This window comes from Peromyscus leucopus, chromosome 9 (genome assembly GCF_004664715.2).
Source record: "Peromyscus leucopus breed LL Stock chromosome 9, UCI_PerLeu_2.1, whole genome shotgun sequence".
Taxonomy (NCBI): domain Eukaryota; kingdom Metazoa; phylum Chordata; class Mammalia; order Rodentia; family Cricetidae; genus Peromyscus; species Peromyscus leucopus.
Genome location: NC_051070.1, coordinates 82,422,495 through 82,445,481, shown reverse-complemented (window position 1 = coordinate 82,445,481; position 22,987 = coordinate 82,422,495). Strand labels below are relative to the sequence as shown.

The 22,987-nt window shown below is 41.4% G+C and overlaps 1 protein-coding gene across 1 annotated transcript in view; it reads right to left on the bottom strand.

Moving 5' to 3' along the window:
- Usp54 (ubiquitin specific peptidase 54) overlaps positions 1-22,455 on the bottom strand; it is a 71,372-nt gene extending 48,917 nt beyond the window's left edge. The window contains 3 exon segments of the mRNA XM_028879715.2: positions 10,731-10,823; positions 12,957-13,796; positions 22,192-22,455. Coding sequence (XP_028735548.1) covers positions 10,731-10,823; positions 12,957-13,103 — 240 coding nt within the window. The 5' untranslated portion in view covers positions 13,104-13,796; positions 22,192-22,455.
- Between the last annotated feature and the right edge of the window lie 532 nt (positions 22,456-22,987).

The following is a 22,987-nucleotide window of genomic DNA, read 5'->3' as shown; positions in this document are numbered from 1 at the left end:
AAAAGATTTCCCATCATTTATACAGTAAAAGCCAAAGTGAAAATGTACCATGTTCTTTGACCTAATCTACTTCTGACTCACTCACACGAGCCATAATGCCTCTCACTACATCCTACAACTCCTCGGATGACCTAGCCCCAGGGACTCTGTGCTTGTATTCCCTACTTGAGTCAGTGTCTCTTAGTGCAGCTTATTTCCTGCAGGTTTTATCCAAATATCACTTCTCAGTGCAGTAGCTCCAGATCAACCTACTTAAATTGCAGGCTCTGGGCCAGGCATGCACACCTTTAATCCCAGGGAGGCAGCAGCAGTGGCAGGCAGCTCTCCGAGTTTGAGGCCAGCATGGTCTAAAGAGTGGACAGCCAGGGCTGTACACAGAGACACCCTATCTTGAAAAACGAAACAAACAAACAAACAACAACAACAACAAACCTTCAAGCTCTCTTTTCCTAAATCCCACCATTCCCTATTTTTCCCGTTGTACTTGGTATTAATATATCTCATCTTAGTTAGATTACACAAGTGAGAAAAAAATAAGTTTTTGCTCTTTTGTTCTTTGATATACTCTCAGTACCTAGAATGACAGTTATATAAAAGGCAATAAAAATGTATGTTTTAAGTAACTGAATCAATCAATCATGTGAAATGGGTAGATCTCATGAAAGAGGAATAAAGGGAGGGAGGGAGGGAGGGAGGGAGGAGGGAGGGAGGGAGGGAGGACAACAGTTAACTTGTTTTCTATGTTCTGTCTTTCAAATGACCCTATTTAAGAAAGTTGAAGATTCCACCCAAGAGAGGACACAGTGAAGGGAGCTGAGGATGTGCCTCAGTTTACAGAGTGTTTGCCTAGCATACACAAAGCCCTGGGTTCAAACCCCAGTACCATATAAAAACAAGGCATGGTGCAGTATGCCTGGAGTCAAACTGGGCTCAAATTCCCAAGAACCAGACATTGTGGCATATGTCTATAATCCCAGCACTCCACAAGTTTGGGACCAATCTAGGGTACATTGCAAGATACTAGACAACAGGGTAAGAGCCTGAATCAAAAACCACACAAGAGCCAGGCATACTCCTTTCATCTTCAGCTCCAGAGCCAGAGACACGAGCAGGTGGATCTCTGTGAGTCTGAGGTCATCTGGTCTACACAGTGAGTTCTAGGACTCTAGGACAGCCAGATCTACATAGTAAGACCCTGTCTCAAGAAAAGAAAGAAGGGAGGGAGGGAAGGAGGGAGGGAAGGAGGAAAGAAGGAAGGAAGGGAAAAAAGAAAAAAAGAAACAACAACAAAATCAAAATAAGGGCTGGAGACAGATGACCAGTGGTTAAAAGCACATGATGCTCTCTCTCTTGCACTTGGGTTCAATTCTCATCTCTCATATGGTGGCTCACAACCATCTGTAGCCACAGTTCCAGGGGACCCAACGGGCAGGCACATGGCGCACCTACATGCATACAGTCAAAACATTTTATACATAAAGTAAAATAAACCTAAAATAAATTTTAATAAAATAAATAAAAACAAAATTAACAATATTTCAACCCAGAGGCCAGGTGGTAGTGGCGCACACCTTTAATCCCAGCACTCGGGAGGCAGAACCAGGCAGATCTCTGTGAATTCGAGGCCAGCCTGGTCTACAAAGCAAGTTCCAGGACAGACCCCAAAGCTACACAGAGAAACCCTGTCTTGAAAAACCAAAAAAACAAAGAAACAAAAAACAAACAGTACTTCACACAAGATACACGAACTTGGGTAAGCTATTTAACTTCTCTAGATGTCAGTTTCTCTCTATTTTAAGAGACTGAAGAATAATATTTTCCTCTCAGTTAGTTGAACACTTAATGAAAAAAAGAGCACTATAAATATTAGCCTACAATAAAATGTACACAGATTAGCACGTGTGTATACGATATACACGTAGATTAGACTTAGGTCTGACAGTAGTAACTGCCACCCAAGTGTCAGCTGTTCCTATTTTAAGTTACTAAGCTGTCCATCTGTCACTGTCCTATACTAAAGGAGCCTCAGTCAGATGCTTCTACCGCCGAGCTAACAACTCAGTCTCTAAGGTCTGAGCAGGAAGGAAATTTAAAAAAATTTTTAAAAACATTTTATTTTCTATTCTCTTGTTCTCATTCAAGAAAGGCAGATTTTAGCCCGCTTGGTGGTATACATGCTTAATCCCAGCACTCAGGAAGCAGAGGCAATCAGATTTCTGTGGGTACCAAACCAGTTTGGTCTAGTGAGTTCCAGGTCAGTCAGAGGTACAAAGTAAGACCCTATCTCAGATAAAATTTAAAAAAGAAAAGAAAAAGGGGCGAGGAAGAACAAAGAAAAAGAAAAAAGAAAAGCAGGTTTTCCATGCCTTAAAATGATTAGGATCTTATAAAATAAAATAAATGATTAGGATCTGGGCACAGAAAGGAAAGGTCCAAGGTCAGAGCTCTGTCTGCACACACAGGGGACGGGCAACAACAGATCTGGTCCTCGTGTTCAGTAGCTTCAATGCTGCATTCTTTCCTCACCTCCTGATTAATCACAGGCAGCTTCCCACCCACACTGAGTACAGGCATGTGTCTCCAATGGCCCTTGACTGGCTCCTCTATCTTTCCTTACTGTAATTAGCATCAGCCTTGCTCTGCTCGGGCTAGGAAGAACTGGATGGGGAGCAGCAGCCTGGGCCTCCCTAGCTTGCATCTGTGGAGCTGTAACTGCAAGAAGCTCAGGCACAAAGCCCCTCTGTTAGGGCAGCACACTAACCCTGTGTGTCCCTCTCACATGAGCGCAGGGCCTGGACCCGGCCTCCTCCTGTTCCCTTTTCCACCCCTCCCACCTTTCCCAGAGGGAGATCCTGTTCACACCACAGAAAGCCAAGAACATTTAGTTCAGCAGTAAGAACAGGTGGCAGCACCAATAAGGAACAAAAACTGGTATTATTCCAGTCGCTGGGTTCCACAACAGGAGAGAGAAAGGACAGGAAGAACTCAAACCCAGGAACCATCCTTTCTTGTGGGTTCCTAACAATTCCATGTTGATAAGCCAAAAAAAAACACAACACCTGTCAGGTTTCTGTCTACAGTCCCTCACACAAGGAAACTAAAGGTCCTTTTCATTCATGAAATAGTAAAATGTTTTTTTATCTGTTAACTATTTTCTTGGATGTAGTACAAAAATAACAAGACTCTAATGACTAGAAGCAGGTGCTTCCCCACCCATCTCTCTTGGATCAAGTGGCAGACAACTCTGTCCACGTGAGCACATAATTATCTGGATTAGCAGAGGCCATGTAAATAAGACACAGTGCCATGAAGACACACAGTCTCTGTGTTCTGGCATCTACAAATGCAGCTGCTGCTTAAGTCATCTCTCCCCCTAAACCACACACCCTTGCTTTAAGCAGAGAATAGCTTTTTATTTCTCTCTCAGAATATCTAGCGTTCCATCTAAAATCATTCTTTTTTTTTTTTTTTTTTTTAATGTCTGGGCTCATTTCTTTCTTGCTTACTTATGACACTCAGTGGCTTCCTCAGGCTTCCTTGCCACACTGGCCCTCCTGGGGAGAGGAGCCACCCATCTGCTTGGGGGAAGGAGACACCTCAGACCAGGAGATCTATGCCATAGACTCTCCTATCTCCTAGACTCTGGAGGGTGCTGGTAGCAGGAGGCTGCATGTCACCATGGCTGAAATTGCAGCCAACCAGCAGGTCTCCCCAAGTGATGCCACTGAAGCCAGTGTCCTCAAGAGCTCTGGTGTGCTGTGTGCCTCTCCTCTGCAGAGTGGCCTGGAGAAGGCCTCGCATCTTCTGTTTTCCTTGGCAGTGGGCTCTAGAACCATCAAACTTACCTTCCATTCCTCGGGAGGCCTCCGCCGACACTTGCTGCTCTTCTCAGCACAGCACTTCACCCCAATAACTGGCACACATGCCTCCTGAAGTGGCCCCTCAGCCCTGGAGTTCCAGAGTCAAAGTCTAGCTTTAGAATTTAGGTGGGTGGGCTGACTCTTGCTGGAGGCCTCCAGAAAATGTTAATCCCACTGAGTGAGAATAAGACCCCTACCACAACTCAAAGCCAAATCTGAAGGAAGCTTTAATTAAATACTGGCAAGGTGGATGGACTCTGGCCTGGTCCATACTTAGGTTCCCAAAAAATGGCCCTAAAATAATTCTTAAGTATTAGAGACAGTGAGGTTCAGGAAGAGATTATGTTCTCAGTAATTGTAATACTTGAAGGGCTTGAGGTGTTAGACTGTCTTCCCATCAGCAACACAACTTCCATCACTCACGGGTGTCCAGCAATACCTTTTGCAAAGGCATCATATACCTGCCTGACATTTGCTCAGATCTTCAGGATTCCAGTTCTGATCCGGGCTTCCCAATTTTTTTAGCATTTTGGTTCTCATGATCATTCTTTTCCTATACCTTCTGGAAAACAAAGAATCTAAATGTAGACAATCTAGTCTGTAAACATAAGCCTCTGGAAGTAAAAAAGTTAGTCCTTGAGGCTTGTTGATGGCTGAGAAAAAAACAACTTCCATTGATTTTGTGTGGTCAAAGAACACTGTAAGTTCTCCTTCAAGACAGGGCAAGGTCATACACATATTTACACACAAAGACAGAGGCAGAGAGCGACAAAAACACCAAAACTTCAAGATAATGGACACAGACAAAAGACGGGCCAGAACACAGCACTGCTTCTAGTGAGAAATCAAACTGATGTTGATATTTTGTACAACACAATGGTCAATTTACTAACTTTGCCATAACAAAAGATGAGGGTCCTCACAAATTACCAACACTATTAAAATCAATAGCTTATCCACTTACTGCATTGAAAGAATGAAAGGACTCTTGGGGATATACGCAAAGATTCTAAGTCTATATTAAGTTTAGACTGTCATACATTTAGGAAAAGAAAGAATTAATCATGATTTCTGTATTTTGAGTTGTAGTTACACCCTTCTATTTGATTAAAATGTGCAATCTGAACTCCAAATTTTAAAAAGGATGAAGGATTTATATTAAATTACCCAAATTATCGCAATGGTAAAATCAGCTGAAGATAGTTAAAATACCCACAGCCTAGTAGGACTTAACAAAGACTAAATCAAAAAACAACAGTTATGCTCATATCCATAGGTAATTAAAATAAGGAAGCTAGACAAGCATATAGTAATTGGAATAGACAAAGATTGACTTCCTCACATGTAGACTTTTCTTTACTAGCTAAGATTTCTAGGGAGCAAACTAGAACTCTCATTTCCTGATTTAAATAGTATAGGGTAACAGGCTTACTCTCGGATATTGGTCATGAAGAATACTGAAAAATCTTTCCATTGCTATAGTCTACAAAAACTGGGTTAATGATGAATAATTCCTCAATCACTTTATTCCCTGTGCTAATCTTTCAGCACTCAAAAGGAACAGCCACATGGTACAACTCAAAAGATATTGAAGGATTTCCCCTCTAAATTCTCAAATTAACCACAGCTAAACAGTCGAATTGCTCTCTTAATACAGAAGTTTCAGGCATCTTATAAAACAAAACCTACTTCCTCCTGTCACCCCACCCCACTAGGCATCAATGCTCCAGCTTTTTAGCTGTATTCTAGGATTGTGTTTTTTTTTTCAATCACAAACTGAAAAATTAAATTAATCAACCAAAGCAACACTCTTGTCTGCCTCTAACAAGAAGCACTCTGTCCTACATGCTGGCACTGTCGAAGCCCAAGTACAAGCCCTGGAAGAAGAAGAACATCTTTGTCGAATACTAAGTACAGAGACGAATATGCCAACACCAACGTTAGACCCTGTGGTCAGGGGTGCAGGAGCAACCCAACATGAACAATAAGAACGCAGGGCTGCCGGACTACAGGTGATGACAATTTAGGTCAGGAAAAGTCATTTAATCATAATAGATAAGAATAAGTTGGGTTTTGAAACAGTAATTGGTACAATACAATCTTCTACTTGTTAAATCAGAGTTGACAGGCATCAAGGTTTGGAGTAAGCAAAATGATACAGTGACACTATCAATTTTCTCTTTTTTAAACTAATTAATTTGTATATGTGTGTATACATGTGTGTGGGTAGAAGTGCACCCACAGCAAATGTGTGGGGGTCAGAGGACAACTCGCAAAAGTTGATTCTCTCTTTCTACCCTGTGGGTACTGATGATTAAACTCAGGTCTTAAGCTTGATGACAAGCACCTGAGACATCTTGTTGACACAAATTCTTTTTTTTTTTTTTTTTTTTTTTTGGTTTTTTCCAGATACGGTTTCTCTGTGTAGTTTTGGTGCCTGTCCTGGATCTCACTCTGTAAACCAGGCTGGCCTCGAACTCACAGAGATCTACCTGGTTCTGCCTCCCAAGTGCTGGGATTAAGGCTTGCACCACCACAGCCACCAGCCGACACAAATTCTTTAAAACAAAGGTCACTACCAGTAATCAGCATGCCAGAACTAAAGTCTGAAATTATATAGATTTAATACCAATTAACACAGGGGAAAAACAGTATATTTCATTGTACCAAAAGAAAAGAATCATAAGTATTATTATATACAAACCACCCTGAAGCAATCGGAAGCACTGGATATAACATGTAACTGGTGAGGCTCAAAAACACAAAAACGCTGACAGATGCTGAGAGGACAGGAGAAAACAGAAATAACCAAGGTATCAAAGGCCATGGGACGAGCATTTGAGGAAGTGTAGTAAGATTTTCTGTCAGCCGCCAACTCACCAATAATGACAAGGGGACTTCTTATCAATTAGGAAAGCTTGGCCATTAGCTTTGGCTGGTCCCACTAGCTCTGAGAACTTAAATTAGCCCGCTTCTATTAATCTACAGTCTATCATATGGCGCTTCCTCCCTTCCATCTTGCTCCTCCTGTTTACTTTGTGTCTCTTGGCATCTCCCATGCACCTAGATTCCTCCTCCTCTTCCTTTCTCTCCCCAGAAATTCCGCCAATACCTCCTGCTTAGCTACTGGCCGTTCAGCTTTTTATTACAACAACCACAGCAATACACCTCCACAGTGTACAAATATATCATAACAGGAGGTGCTGCAAGGTACCCAGAAAAAGAAAGGGGTGTGCAACTCAGCAATACTTAGAGGGTAAATCCTCCATCTAAACATGGGATACGGAGCTGGCTGGCCTCTGACTCATCTAGGAACTTGTTAGTGAGGTTAGTGTGTGTGTGTGTGTGTGTGTGTGTGTGTGTGTGTGTGTGTGTGTACCTTTTATGTAGATTTAAAAGTAAACAATTTGCCAAATGATGGTGGCACACGTATTTAATCTCAGCACTCAGGAGGCAGAAACAGACAGATCTCTGAGTTCTGAGTTCAAGGCCAGCCTGGTCTATCCAGAGAAACACTGCTGCTAAGAGCGTGCCTGGGTCCATGTTCCTGTTGCAGCTGGGGTCTGGGATGATGTCCATGGCCCCGTGTTACCCACAAGGGGTCATAGGAACCATGCATGTTGAAATCCCAGGACTGGGGTGCATGATGTGAAATACCCAAAGAATCCACAAAGAATTGTATTAAAAAACAAAAAAAACCTGTTCAGCTGTATCTACTGAAGGAGAATGTATGCCTGTTCAACACATAAAAATTCCATGATTATGTAAATACTCAAAAGAAATGTAAATAAATATATGCAGAATAAAGAACATGTACAATAAGAAAAAAGTGAACAGTTATGCTCCAACATAATCAAATCTGATTTCATAGAATTTGTAGGGTGTTAAAGTATACTTCAAAAGGGAAAATTGAACTTTCCTGTTTTGGAAAAAAAAAGTATAAGATAAGAATTTTATATACTAAACTTAATAAGCTAAATCATTAACAAACACAAACATGTCATTAATAACCAAAAAAAAAAAAGAATTTCTTTTTTTTTCTTTTTTTGAGACAAGGTTTCTCTTTGTAGCTTTGTGTCTTTCCTGGAACTCACTCTGTAGCCCAGGCTGGCCTGGAACTCACAGAGATCTGCCTGCCTCTGCCTCCCAAGTGCTGGGATTAAAGGCATGCGCCACCACTGTCCCAAAAACGAATTTCTTATTAGCATCACCAAACATCCCTCTAAGTTTAAAATAGGAAACAGTATGAGGATGGGGCTTAAAAACAGAGAAATAACTCTATAAAACCACATGGTAACACCATAAAGTAACAGAACTTCAATCAATCTCTAAATACTGGATGGCTATTTTGCTGACAAAAATCTCAAGCCTCGGGCTGGAGAGATGGCTCAGAGGTTAAGAGCACTGACTGCTCTTCCAGAGGTCCTGAGTTCAATTCCAGGACCCACATGGTGGCTCACAATCATCTGTAATGAGATCTGGCACCCTCTCCTGTCTACATAATAAATAAATAAATCTTTAAAAAAAAAAATCTCAAGCCTTCACTTTTGCAGAGACCAAAGAAAGATCAGACAAATCCCAGATTGCAGAAAGATAATTTGAAGGAATTAAGAAAGAAATGTAGCTGGGTGTGGGGGCATGCATCTTTAATCCCAGCACTCAGGAGATAGAAGCAGACAAATGTATAAATTTGAGGCCAACCTTGTCTACATAGTGAGTTCCAAGCCAGTCAGAGCTACATAGTGAGACCCTGTAGGGAGGAAAGAAGAAAGGGAGGGAGGGACGGAGAGAGGGAGGGACAGAGGGAGGGAGGGAGGGTGACAGCAAGACTGAAGGATATCAAAACAGGAGAGCAATGGGCTTATGAACTGAACTTGAGACAGGTAGCCTGTGGCCAACTGGAATACACTTAGGCTTTCCTATCGACATGCCACAAAACACTTGGCTATTTTAACACCTATATTTACTGCAGGGGATGGGTTGGAATATGTGTGTGTATTTTTAACACCTATATTTATCATAGGGGGTAGGGGGTGTGTGTGTGTGTGTGTGTGTGTGTGTGTGTGTGTGTGTGTGTGTAATGCATGCCAGATCACCTGCTGGGCAAAATGGCAGTTACAATCAAAATGACATTAGTCACATCAAATTGATTCTCTACAATGCCTAAGTCACTATATTTTCTACTAATTTAAAGAAAATAAATCTGGTCAGACTAAGCAGTAACACCATGAGGAAAATATTAAAGCTGTAAAATTTCCTCAGAATTATGAGATCCCAAAATAGAGCCTTTGACCCCCTAAGAGTGACCCATCTATGATAAGCATCTTCTTTTTAAAGTCTCAAAATATTTCCTTCAGTTAAAAAGATTAAAAGACAGGTTCCCTCCCTTGTGCTTGGATATCTTTGGGTATGTGCCATAAAGCCTGAAGGCTCCCTTTGCTTCCTTTGGCTTATAAGATGCTAATGTACATTCCAATAACAATCCAGCGCTCTGAAAAAGGAAACACAAGAATAAGGTAGGTGGTTCTCCGAAGCCCTCCCAAGTCAAAAGTTATACAAAGCCAGCCATAATAGCTTAGACCTGCAGTCCAGCACTGAGGAGCAGAGGCAGGAGTGTTTTGACAGTGTGAGAAAAGTCCCAACCAGTCAAGGCATATGAGTTTCCAGTTTGGGGAGATTCTTCTTCCCAGAATCTCTCCAAGATGAGTATTTCCTTAGCAAGTATCTGCCTAATGCTATGAAGCAGACATCCCTTGAACTTACTGACCAAGTAGACAATGTGTTGTTCTAAAAATGTCATTTATAAAACTAGGTAAAATGTTCTTTTGGATAGATTTTTCTAAATATGCCTAGTAGGAAATGTTACAATCAACTTATTAAAGATTTAATTTGTTAAATTTTATATTTAAACTGGCTAGCCAATAATTTATTTTTTGACAATTTCACACATATAATGCATTTTGATTATACTGTTTTGTTACAAGTTATAGTGGCTCATATTAAGTATAGAAAAAAGATGTCTGCGACCCAAATGACAATAAGTTCAGAGGACTCACTCTTCCTAGGATCCTGTAATGGGAGCGAGGCCAGAACTTGGAACTAGAGATGGGAGCACCACAACTACCAAGTTCAAAGCCAGCCTTGTCTACAGAATAAATTCAAGACCAGCCAGAAAAATATAAAATAACACCCTGTCTCAAAACCAAAACAAAACAAAAAACAATGCTTACAAAACAATAGCAAGTAAAGGCTGGCAATGTAGCTCAGTTGGTAAAGTGCTTGCCTGACAAGCATAGAGCCCTCCTAGGCTTAACTAACCCCAGCATCAGATAAACTGGGTATAGTAGTGTACGCCTGTAATCCCAGTACACATAGAAGGTAGAGTCAAGAGAATCACTCTCAGCTAAGTAGTGAGTTCAAAGCCAGTCTAGGCTAATTTTGACAACATAAGAACCTATCTCAAAAAAAGTTTTAGTCAACTATTGCAATGTAGTCAACAATGTAAATTAGAAAATTCAAGAGTATTCAGCTCCCAATTTCTACTTTAAGCTAAAAGTTAACTAAATTAGATATATAATGATCATACCTAGGCAGTCATGACAAACTAAGAATTCAGCCTTCAGGCTGAGCACATTGGCACATGCCTTTATTCCCAGCACTGGGGAGGCAGAGGCAGGTGGATCTTTGTGAGTTCAAGACCAGCCTGGTCTGTAGAGTGAGTTCTAAGACAGCCAGGGCTGCTACACAAAGAAACCCTGTCTCAGGAAAAAAAAAAAAAAAAAAAAAGAATTGCCCTAATTAACCCAATCCCCTCACGACTAACAACTTGGCAACCTAAACACGGGAGAGAAAACAATCTACGGAGCTTACCTTGAGAGCACAGAAGATGCAAGAGTCGCCCATGCACTTGTGAGTGGTAAGCTGCCGAAAGCTACGGCGGAAGATGTCCAAGTGCCACAAAACCTAGCAAAGCAGGGGACACTCATTAGCCTACATATAGCTTTTAACTTTCAAGTCAAGAATTCAAGCCGACAGGGAATGCCTGCGGGAGAAAGGATCTTTATGCTCGGGACAAAAGACCATTCTAATACGCTACAACAAATCTCAAAAAGGTGAAGCATCAGGGCTGGAGGAGGCTCAGTGGTTAAGAGCATCCACTGTCTTCACAGGCTCTAGTTCTCAGCACCCAGAGCAGGTGGCTCACAACAACCGATAACCCCAGCTCCAGAAGATCTGACACCCTCATCTGGTCTCCATGGGTACACTGTATTCATGTGGACACACACACACACTCACACACAAAGAATTTTTTAAAACAAACTAAAAAAAAAAAAAAAAAAAAAAAAAAATCAAAGGAACTTCCCCTGTCGGGCAGTGGCGCACACCTTTAATCCCAGCACTTGGAAGCAGAGCCAGGAGGATCTCTGTGAGTTCGAGGCCAGCCTGGTCTACAAAGCGAATTCCAGGAAAGGCGCAAAGCTACACAGAGAAACCCTGTCTCGAGGAAAAAAAAAAAGTCATTCAAGGAAAATATCTTATAATAAAAATCAAATGTGATGTTGAAGAAGAAGTTTAGGGATTATAAACTGTAGAATTGGGCTGGGGGGTTAGACATGTGGTAGAACACCTTAGCAAATGTAAGGCCAGGTTCCATATAAAGAATTAACTCCATTAATAAATGGTGCAGAATTAATGGCCTCCACAAGAAAAGGAAAAATATCTTTAAATTTGTATTAAGAGCTTGAACCATAATGTTAAACTTCTACCTTTGTGACAGTTCCTTACGTCAATAGGATAAATAGTAATAGTGGGCTGCTGAGTGTGTGATATATATCTCTAAGAGACAAGTATATCTCTGTGTTAAGAAGTCACAGTGAGCCGGGCATGGTGGCGCACACCTTTAATCCCAGCACTCAGAAGGTAGAGGCAAGCGGATCTTCCAGTTCAAGGCCAGCCTGGTCTACAGAGAGTTCAAGAACAGCCAGGGCTACACAGAGAAACCCTGTCTTGAAAAGCCAAAATGGGGGTGGGAGGTAGGGAGAGAATCTTGGAAAGATGGCTCAGTGGCTAAGAGCACTGCCTGCTCTTCCAGAGGATCCAGGTTCCAGCACCAGCTGCCAGCTGCCAGCACCCACATGGCAGCTCACAGCTATAACTCAGGGATCTGATGACGCTGGTCTCCAAGGGCACCTATAATCACACGTAGACACACACACACCTATACAGAGTTTAAAAATAATAAAAACAATCTTTTTGAAGAAAACAACAATAAAACTGCCCTGGAATACCAGACCAGGGCATACTTAGAGTTTCTGCTACTTGAAATCAACTTGGGGCTGGAGAGATTGTTCAGTGGGTCAATTACCTACTACTTAAGCATGAAGACCAGAGTTCAAATCCCAGCACCTAGGAAAAAGTAGGGTGTTTTGTCGGAGCACATTGTGGCTTTAGACCACGGGCCTGAGTGCAGGTGTCTCGGATGGTCTGCACTTGGCTGTGCTGGGGGAGGAGGTCTTTTGCTCCACCCCTTGGTAGTCCTTTAAATACCCTAGGGCAGAGACAGTCGGGGCCCAATGGATTAGAATCCAGGCCCTCCCCAAGTCTATCCTGTATTTTCTATTTGTTGCTCCCCACTCTATCCTTCTAACTAGTATTTCCAGCTACTCCTACTCAAGAGTACTCTGGGGAAATGGGGGGGGGGGGTGTGAGGGATGCCCTCCCAGTGTGTATGGCAGCCCTGGCTGTAATCTCAGTGCTGGGTAGGCAGAGAAGAAGGATCTGCCAGAGAAAACAGACACTCACACATGCACCTCCACACACCACAACACAGGCACATGGGGGGGAAAAGACACTATTCTCAAATACAGTCTAAAATTTTTGAAACAGATTAATAATACTTCTATCATAATTAATCTTCAATTTACAAATTAGGTAACTGACATCAAAAAGATAAAGAGTCTTGCCTAAGATCACAAATGTAAAATATGACCTCAGGTTATAGACTTCAGAAAGTGTCAATTATCACATTTGAAAGTTTCTGCAAACACAGAACCATGAACTAAATATCAGTTGTCACAAAGAAGGAGGTGGCCTTACCTGCAGGGCACTGTTGAGGAAGCAGCTGTTTTGCCCCGGCTCATTGCTGAGGCCTTTGCTGGGGGCAATAGACATTGAGCTTCGAGGTGCAAACATCCCTTGAACACTACCACGGCTTCCTGAAAAATAATTTCTTTTCCAAGACATTATTGTTCACATTAGCCCCAAAAGCACTCATTAAAAAATAAATTAAAAAGGCCTTAATCTTTTTTTGGCAGGGAACTTGTGTTTGCTGAAGCCCTCAAAAGAAAAGAATTCAGAAGTTTGTTTATATTGGAAGACTGATTTTATAATCTCCCAAGCATCACATATGTAAGCTCAAAGAATTTAGGTCCCCTTTAGATCCAGGTGACAAAGTTGTCCTTCACTTGCCCCGGTGTTCAAAATGCAACCTGGCACATGACTAATGCAGACAAGTCCTTAAGTCCTGCTTCCTTCTATGCTTTTGAAAGTGCTTCCCAAAAGTGCTGGTGAAACAGATGGGACTCCTCAACTCAACAGCATCCGGGACCAGGCTAAGTAAGATAAGCTCTTCAGTCTTCTTTATAATGCTTCTGGTGGGCTCAAGATCTTTCCAGCTGGAAGGAGAGGCAGGGATCCAATACCCTCCTCTTCGCCCTCTTAGTGCCTTGTCTCATCATCCTCTAGCAAAACCCAAACTCTGAACAACTGAAAAGAGACACAAAGCCAGGAAGTTTGTCTGGATTCTGAGGACTGTTGTCGATGTTCCTTGCTGCACCTTTGGAATATGCTCCAAATTTCTTCTGTCCCCTGGACCGGATCTTCAGAAAGGCTCTTCTCTTTTCTTCTGACACCAGAATACCCAGCTGTGCCAGAGAGCTTTTAACAGAAAGGAAAAAAATAAAAAGCTTACGTCACTTAATGACTCTGCTGGCTTTACGCTGTTCAGCCAAAATCAACGTTGCCTCACCTCTCAGTATAAACTTGAAACCTTGGCAAACAAAGCCGGGGGCAGGGAGAAAAGAAAAAGGGAAGGAAAGAGAGAAGAAGGGAGACTATGAACCAGCAACAAAAAAGGGAAATGCTAAACTAAAGGGAAAAACAAATGTAGGCAGCTTCACTTTCATTGGAAACTTCTCTGAAATTTTGAAGAAGAAAGTTGAACTGGATAGAAATAAACACAAACTTTCCAGGAGACTAGCAAAGAAAAACAAAAACTCAGTAAGAAAGTGAGCACCCAGCGAGGGAGTCTGTCTCCTAGGTGTCGGTGGGAAAGCACTTTTCTGAAGGTGTCATCCATGCATGGTTATGCAAACCTGCTTACAGGTGGGGAGACATCAGCAGTCTGGGCTGCATTCTAGGGACATGAGGCTGTCCCAGAGAGTCACTCATGGTCAGTAGACCACATGTCCTTAGTAGCCAGTCCAAAGACTTAAGCCTTCTGCCTCATCTGTTCACTTGTTTGACTGATTTTTTTAATTGATATTTGCCAGAGGATCAGAAAAGTAATTTGAGTCATACATCACTTGATTCAAAATTATATAAAGGGGCTCAGAATGAAGTCATCCACTAACCAACTTTTGGCTCCAACCAACTAAAATGTCTGTGAGACAAGAGAGAATAGTATCAAATCAAGCACCATTCCCGAAAGGAAGTCATGTCATCTCCAGGTTTTTGTTTGAATGTTTGAGACAGGGTCTCCCCATGCTGGCCTGGAACTCAGAGTGCTAGGATTCAATGTGTGTGTCAACCACACCCAGCATCATTTCCAGGAGTCAGTTCTCTCCTTCCACCGTAGAGGCTCCCAGTATCAAACTCTTACCTGCAAATGCCTATACCCACTGAGCTATCTCAATGACCGACCCACGTTTCTATTTTGAGATGGGGTATTAATATATAGCTCTGGCTGGCCTAGAACTCACAACAAAGACCAGGATGACCTCAAACCTCCAGCAATTCTCCTTCTTGTCCAAGTGCTCAGATTATAGGTATGTACAACCACATCTGGCAAAAGTACTAATTTTCCAATATCTCCTCAAGCTTCCCCTTTAACATCTACTACATATACCTCTTAGAAAATCAGAAATAGTCCAGGTGTTATAGCAGGTGCCATCATCTCATCACCCGAGAGGCAAAGGCAGAGTCTAAGGCTAGCCTAGGCTAAATAGCAAGAATATTTCAAATAAATACGTAAATAAAAAATTTAAAGCATAGAAAGTTTGGGTATGGTGACACATATCTTTAATCTCAATACTCAGGAGAAGAGGCAGGTTTATCTGTGAGATGAAGGCCAGCCTGGTCCACATAGTGAGTTCCAGGCTAGCCAGGGCTACATAGTGACACCCTGCCTAAAACAAAAACAAAAACTAAAATGGGCAGGGGAAGTACGGTGGTACACATCCGTAACCCTACTCAACAAGTTCTGGGCCAGCCTGATTTACATATCAAAACCCTGTTTCAATCAGACAAAAAGGAAAATTGAGCTGGGTGGTGTTGGCCCATGCCTTTAATCCCAGCACTCAGGAGGCAGAGGCAGGTAGATCTCTGAGTTCGAGGCCAGCTAGGGTCACAGAGAAACCCTGTCTCAAAAAACCAAAAAAATGCTTTGAGGTTTTAATCACTGTGTAGAACATCTGACACTATCGTCAGTCAGTGTGTCCAGTGGAAAAACTGAGGCACAAGAATAATGACTGGTTGCATAAGACTGTCTCCCCACCTCCCCCGCCTTTTCTACATTCCTGGGCTATTTATAATCTTCATAATCTACGTGTCATAATTAAAGTATTTGGTTATACCTTGTACGATCATTCTATTCACTGTTTTTATTACTCTTATATAGTATCAGTCATGTACCATATGACTATATAAAATACTATCTAGTATCAAGCATATGATGATACTATACTGACATTCTTTATTTAATCTTCACAACAGCCTACCAGGTGAATACTAATAGTTCAACTTTACAGAAGAAATAAACTGGAACTTAAGGACATCAACTTGCCTAACTGGTATGTGGCAGAGCTGGAATTGGGTGGCTACAATACTGTCACTTAATTATGTATCTTATTACAGTATTCCCAAAGCCCCCATCACAGTGATAGTCATAAGGAGGCATTCAACATATATTGCCTGGAGATTAATGTAGAACCAGGAGGAATCCACGCCTCCCCAAAGACCATAAGACCCTTACTTCTCTACATATCCCTCATCAACACTAGACTCAAGGCCACTCAGCAACTTCCAACAAGCCATGCCGCATTCCTTCAGTTCAACTGCTGCGAAGGAATAACAAGTTCCAAGCCTCCACTTGGCTCACAGCAGAAGGGACTTGGCAGGCAGGTGGGGTTTTCAGTATCGCCTGCCCTGAGACACAAACCCAAGCCAGCACAGAGAGCAATGGAAGACAGAGAGCGGCAGAAAGAGGATTCACAGGTTCTGAATGGTAGCATTATGTGTGGACAGCAGTAAGTTCTCACACTAGTTAAGTATGTCAGAAACTAAAAGTGACAGCCAAAAAGAACACGGCAAGAATGGCAGGAAAATGGTTCAGGCAAAGCCTGATGACAAAAACATTCCACCTCAAATGAAAGGTTGGGTTCGAGGTCTAGCACGAAGCAGTACAGTTGTTCTGTGGTGTCATCTACTGAAAAACACGAGTGTCTCATGTGTATCTCTAGCTACATGGCTCTAACCACCTGTTCTGAAAGAGAAAAGGAATCTTTTAAGCAATACTGAACTACAATATAAAATAACATATTTGCCACTCACTCTCAAATGGTACAGACAGGAAGGAATATGCACATATGTCCACAAAACACATATAAAAGGAATACATAAACAAAACAAGTATGGAAAATGTTAACAAGAGTTGGCTCTCATTGAGGAGTATGAGAATGTCAGGCTGGGGACACTTCCATTGACAGTGTCTGCTGAACATGCATAAGGCCTTGGGATCAATCCCCAGCACTGCTTAATCCAATCAATTCCAGTACTTGGGAGGCAGAGGTAGAAAAAATCAGAGAGGTCATCCCTAACTACATAGAAAATTTTAGATCAGATTGGACTAATGAAATCCTATTTAGAAAAAAAAAGTGTAGGAGATTTCATCTCACTATTTCTTGTAACTTCTCTGTAAACCTTATATTTAAGTTAAAAAAAGAGGCTGGCAATCTCAAAGTTAGAGAAAAAAGAAGACAATGACAACAAATACAGAGAAGAGGATCTGAGGAGACGGCTGAGTAGGTAAGGTGCTCGCAGGAAAAGCACAAGGACCTGAGTTTGGTCCCAGCACCAAGACCAAAAGCCAGATGTGCTGGAATCCCAGTGCTGGGGGAGGAGAGACAGGAATATCCCTGGGGCATTCAGACCAGCTAGTCTACCTCGAAAATAAGGTAGAAGAGCAACGGAGGATGACTCCTGTTCACGATCCTGCCTTGAATCCTAAGCACCGGAAAAATATGCAAGTCTAGTGTAATGTCATCAGAAGGAACAAAGGCAGTGATCTAATACAAAGAGGACGAGGACTAGAATTGAAGACTGAAGACAAGGCTCTATTTCTACACTCTTGTTCCCATGTTTAATTTCAGGGACAGGATCCTGAACTTCATTTTCAGGGTCTGTAAAATAGACAGAGTATCTGTTTCAATAAATGTAATAGCATGAAAACACTAGCAAATCTGAAAATGAACAAATAATTAATTCAATGAATAAGTGAACTTTGATCCTAAAAGCAAAAAGGTAAATTTTGTTTTAGGAACCTCAGAAAATGAGAAAGTTGTAAGCTACAAGGAACATTTTTTTCTAAACATACATATTTATGTAAATATATAAACTTTCATAATTTAAGTGATATGTCAGAACAAACTATATAACAAAAGAAAATTTTGAATTTCATGATTTTTTTTTCTTTTTTCTCTTTTTTTTTTTTTTTTTTTTTTTTTTTTTTTTTTTTTTTTTGGTTTTTCGAGACAGGGTTTCTCTGTATACTTTTGGTGCCTGTTCTGGATCCCGCTCTGTAGACTAGGCTGGCCTTGAACTCACAGAGATCCATCCGCCTGGCTCTGCCTCCCGAGTACTAGGAGCCACCACCACCTGGCTTCATGATTATTCTTGAAGTACTAAGTTTAAATTAAGCCAAATAACTGGAGTCTATTGTAAGCAATAGAGGCATACTTAAGAAGGTCTACAAAGGAGATACAGAAATGCTTTAGAGGTTAAAACCATGTATTGCTCTTGCAGAGAACCCATCAGGGTCTCACAACCACCTAGAACTCCAGCTCCGGGGTGATCCAATGCCTCTGGCCTCCACAGGCACCAGTACTCATATCCACATACAAACATACATTTTAAAAAACAATATCCCCATACAAATATACATAACTTAAAATAATAATCTTTTTAAAGATCTATAAAGATAAACTATGCTAAACAATCAATGGTTAAAGTGAAAATACCTTAGTATGTAGGTACATGTTCATGTGTGTTATATGTACACATATATACACATTTATGTAGAGGCCAGAGGTTGACAGTTATCTCTTCCTCACTCTTCACCTTGTTTCCTGAGATGGGACCTCTCACTAAACCTAAACCAAGTGGCCATTAAGTCTCAGCGATCCTGTTTCTGCCTCCTCAGCATTGGGGCTGCCGATGTTTGCTGCTGGGCCAGCTTTTTACATGTGTGCAAGGGGTCCAAACTCAGGTCTAACATGTTTCTGTGGCAAGCCCTAAGTCCACCAAGTCTCAGATCTCAGAACCTGTTTCTAATGAAGTGCCAATGACTCTGACTCCTGATCTTCCTGACTCTACACCCTGAGGGGGGCTTGTGGAACCACCTCTAGTTCTTTCTTTTTTCTTTTGGAGCCTATCCTGGACTCGCTAGGTAGACCCCAGGCTGGCCTCGAACTCACAGAGATCCACCTGCCTCTGCCTAATTAAAAACGGAACACATTCCTAAATGGAAAAATTAAAGTATAAAATCTGGAAAAAGAGCAAAAGGAAAAATTGTAACCCTTCATTAGGCAAAAATTCTTAAGAATGACAGTAAAGATATGACCTATAAAAGAATAAAATGTTATATAAACTTGTACTTCACAATTAAGAATGTCTGCTCCTTCAAAGACAAGAGAATGAATACGAGAAGGAAACAAGCCAAAGATTAGAAGACAATGCTTGCAAATATGACATAACGGGAAGTAACATTTAAGGTGTGCATGTTGCGCATTATAATATATAGTACATGTTGATGTCTATGCAGTCTGGGTATTACATATTTACAAAGAAGAGGATGAGAGAGAGGGAGACAAGGACTAGTCCTCTCTTGTCACCTTTGCAGTCTCCTAATGTATTTCACCCTCCTTTGTGCTCAAGACATTTGAAACTCACATCACGACATCCATACTCTGCGTCTGTAGGAGGCACAGATAAGCACAAGGGGAACCAGAATTGTTAAACAGACAGGGCTGTTCCTTCAAAGGAAGGGATGCAAAATCTGTTATCTCCCAGAAGGCAAGACCCTGCCTCATAAACCAAAAGAAAACTATTTAAATTATTCTGCAGATATGCCCAGCATTTTGCTAACTAAGGACTATTCTCTTCCCACACCCTCCCACACCCATCTTCCCAGGCCTTACCTAATATCAGCATTCATTTGGAGGTAGCAACTCATTCTGACAGGGACTAATGATGGTCACATCTTAAAATGAGGAGTCACTTATGTTAAGTCACTTTCTGGGGGCCAATTGGGAAGGGCACAAGAAAGAGTGGGGCAGGCAGGGTGAGTATGATCAAAATATATTGTACACCTCTGTTGGGCAGTATTATTTTAAAGTGTTACTTTTGTCTATGCTGCATTTGTTTAACTCTGAAATTGTGTTACTGTGCCTGTCTAAAACACCTGATGATCTAATGAGGAGCTGAACAGCCGATGGTGAGACAGGAGAAAGGATAGGTGGGGCTGGCAAGGAGAGAGAATATACAGAGGGAGAAATCTGGGAGAAAAAAAGAAGTAGACAGAGGAGAAGGAGGACTCTAGGGTCCAGCCACCCAACTGCACAGCAAGCCATGGAGTAAGAAACAAAGAAAGTATACAGGAATAGAAAAGGAAAAAGCCCTGAGGCAAAAAGTAGATGGAATAAATTAAGAAAAGCTGGCTAGAAACAAGCCAGGCTAAGGCCGGGGGCATTTATAACAAAGAATAAGCCTCTGTTTATTTGGGAGCTGGGTGGTGGGCCCTCCAAGAGTAAAAATGACAACATACCTGAATCAAAGTGTCATAATGAAATCCATTATGTGTGATTAATGCACACTAATAAAACAATGTTCTTTCCTAACCACACTGCCAATAGTAATAAACTAGTAACAGGTTGAAAAAGAGTTCTGGAGCAATTTATTTGTCCCCTGGAAAGCAAAATAAATAAATAAACAAACAAACAAACATGAATTCCATGAATTTACCCTATATAACCCTCTGGTTAAATCACTAAGAACCAAGTATGTTTTCTCTCTCTCAATTCTTTAAATCACTGAGGAATGCTTTTATAATTTAGATACTTGATTACAACTATTTTATTTTTATTTATTTACAACAATTATTTTACGATCATGAACACATCAGTACCTGGGTTATTTTGCACAATAATGAAAATATAATGACACTATCCACAAGAGGAAAATAGGAGGGGAAGCCAATGACAGCACCAGCTTGACTCATTATTCCTGCTCTGAGAACACTGGTACAGAATGGTACTGGCAACTCCAGTGTGAGAAAGCAGACGCATGACCGGGAAGGGAGGTGACAGAGGCTACCAAAGCAAGGCATCAGAAAGAAGCCAAACAAAACCCTCCTCAGTGGGGGCGATAAGACAGGAGGCGCCAAAATTATCCCACAAGTCTTCAGATTCTCAAATGCTCCTGAACTCTAGCTTCTGAGTCAGTTCAAATTCTAACTCTACCACTTATAGGGAATGGGAGGAACTTCAGTATCGGCTCTTTCAGCTGTAAAACTGTGATAATGGCAGCTACTACTTCAGTGAACAGTATTGGGCACAAAGCATGTCCTTAATTCTTAAAAAGCAGGGGTCATTTTCCTCATATTGCAAGGAGAAGAGGACAGGGAGAAGTTCTACCTATGCACGATTAGGAAAAAATACTATCTGCCTGTCAGGGTTGTAACTGGAATTAGAAATATATGTGTGGCATTTAGCATAAACTAGGAGCTCAAGAAATCATTACTGTACAAGTAAGTTCAACCTCCACTTGAAAAGCAGGTTCAACTAAACAGCAATAAAATTTCAACAAGTTTGTCCTCATATTGCCAACAGCAAAGTCAAAGGTTCTCACGCAAATACGCGCACACATGCGCGTGCGCACGAGTGCACATTTCTTAGATGAGGTCAAAATATATAATTCAAGGAAATAGACACATCATGAAACATTGTTCATTGTTCAAGTGTCAATGGAATGAGCTGAGCATCAAATATAAAACTTTTTTTTTTTTTTTTTGGGTTTTTCAAGACAGGGTTTCTCCGTGTAGCCCTAGCTGTCCTGGAACTCACTCTGTAGACCAGGCTGGCCTGGAACTCACAGAGATTCACCTGCCTCTGCCTCCTGAGTGCTGGGATTAGGGGCATCCGACTAGAACATTTTATTTTTTTAAAGTACCTAACACCTGAAAGGAACAGGGTCTAAGGACCAAATCTAACCTAAGAAGCTTTCTAGAAGCAATCATCTGAAATGCTCAGCAAACCACTTCCCAGAATGGCAACAACCTCAAAATCCAAATGAATGTTTCCAACACCATTTTGGTGACAGGGAAAGGGAAATCACTCAGCTTCTAGAAACAATACAGGAGACTGTACAGGTTAGCAACAAAACAGGTTACTTCTTTAACCCATATGAGTCTGGAAAATAAAGATAAAGGACCATAACCTTCTCACAAATAATTTGTTTGAAGGCAATTTAAAAACACTAAGCTTACAACTCTTTCCTTTAAACCTTATCTCTTCCCTTTAATTCTAATAAGTTCAAATATATATAGTCATACATATTAGAGAAGGAAAGCAAAATTTCCAAACTTTAATAACTGGAGGAAAAAAGGGCAGAAAGACACAACATAAAAAAAAGTCTCCTGAAAATTGAGTCCAAATCTCAATTTCAAAGTAAACTGTCCCTGTGGGGAGAATAAAAAAAGAAACAAACAACCTCACAAACCCTCCCTAGTCCTTCTACCCTCCCTCCCTCCCCACGGTTTTAACACAACTACAATGCTTACCAGACAGCCCATTCGAGCTCAGCAAAAAACTTGCAGCAGTCACAAGGGCATTTGTGGGGCAAGTGATACAGGGCCGGAACAGAGGCAAGGGTACAAGAGGGAGGAGACAAGGGCAACTAGCAACAATGGGAAACTGTTCATCTAAACCACAAAGACGCACAACACGACAGCCGGGGTAAAACTTGGGTTTTGTTTGTTTTTGCCAGGAACTGAACACTAACAATTCATGATGGAGCTAAATAGTACAAAGAACTGAAGGAAGGACCCAAAACTAACTAGGAAGGGCCTATGACAAGCTTCACTGAAGGCTTAGAACAATCGCACGAGGCTGCTTCCTCCAAAGACATTCCTGACAGCAAGGGTCATGAAAAAACACGGTTTGCAGGGTGGCAGCTGCTTCTAAAGGGCCCGCCCTAAAAGAGCCTTTTGTATAGCAACCTGCAACGACACCTTTGCAGTGCTCCAGAGAACACCAAAACAATGTCGTCTGAACCCTTAATTTAAAAATCCCAATACATCTGCACTTAAACCATTTAAACAGGTAACTCTTCAGCTTTAAACATTCAAATAGGCCATGCTATTAAAGAAATTTAAAAATTATGCAAATAGAAATCATGTAAATTAAGTTGTTGAGACTGTCAGTCCATTTAAAACAAAGCTTGAAATCTAAAGGTTCTTCCACCCTAAAGATGACAAGATCTCCACACCTCTCTTAGGGAACTGCAGTTGGGTCCCACCCTGAAACATGTGATCAGTCAAACAAAACTTGCATTTGCAGGCAGGGCACAAAGGCCCA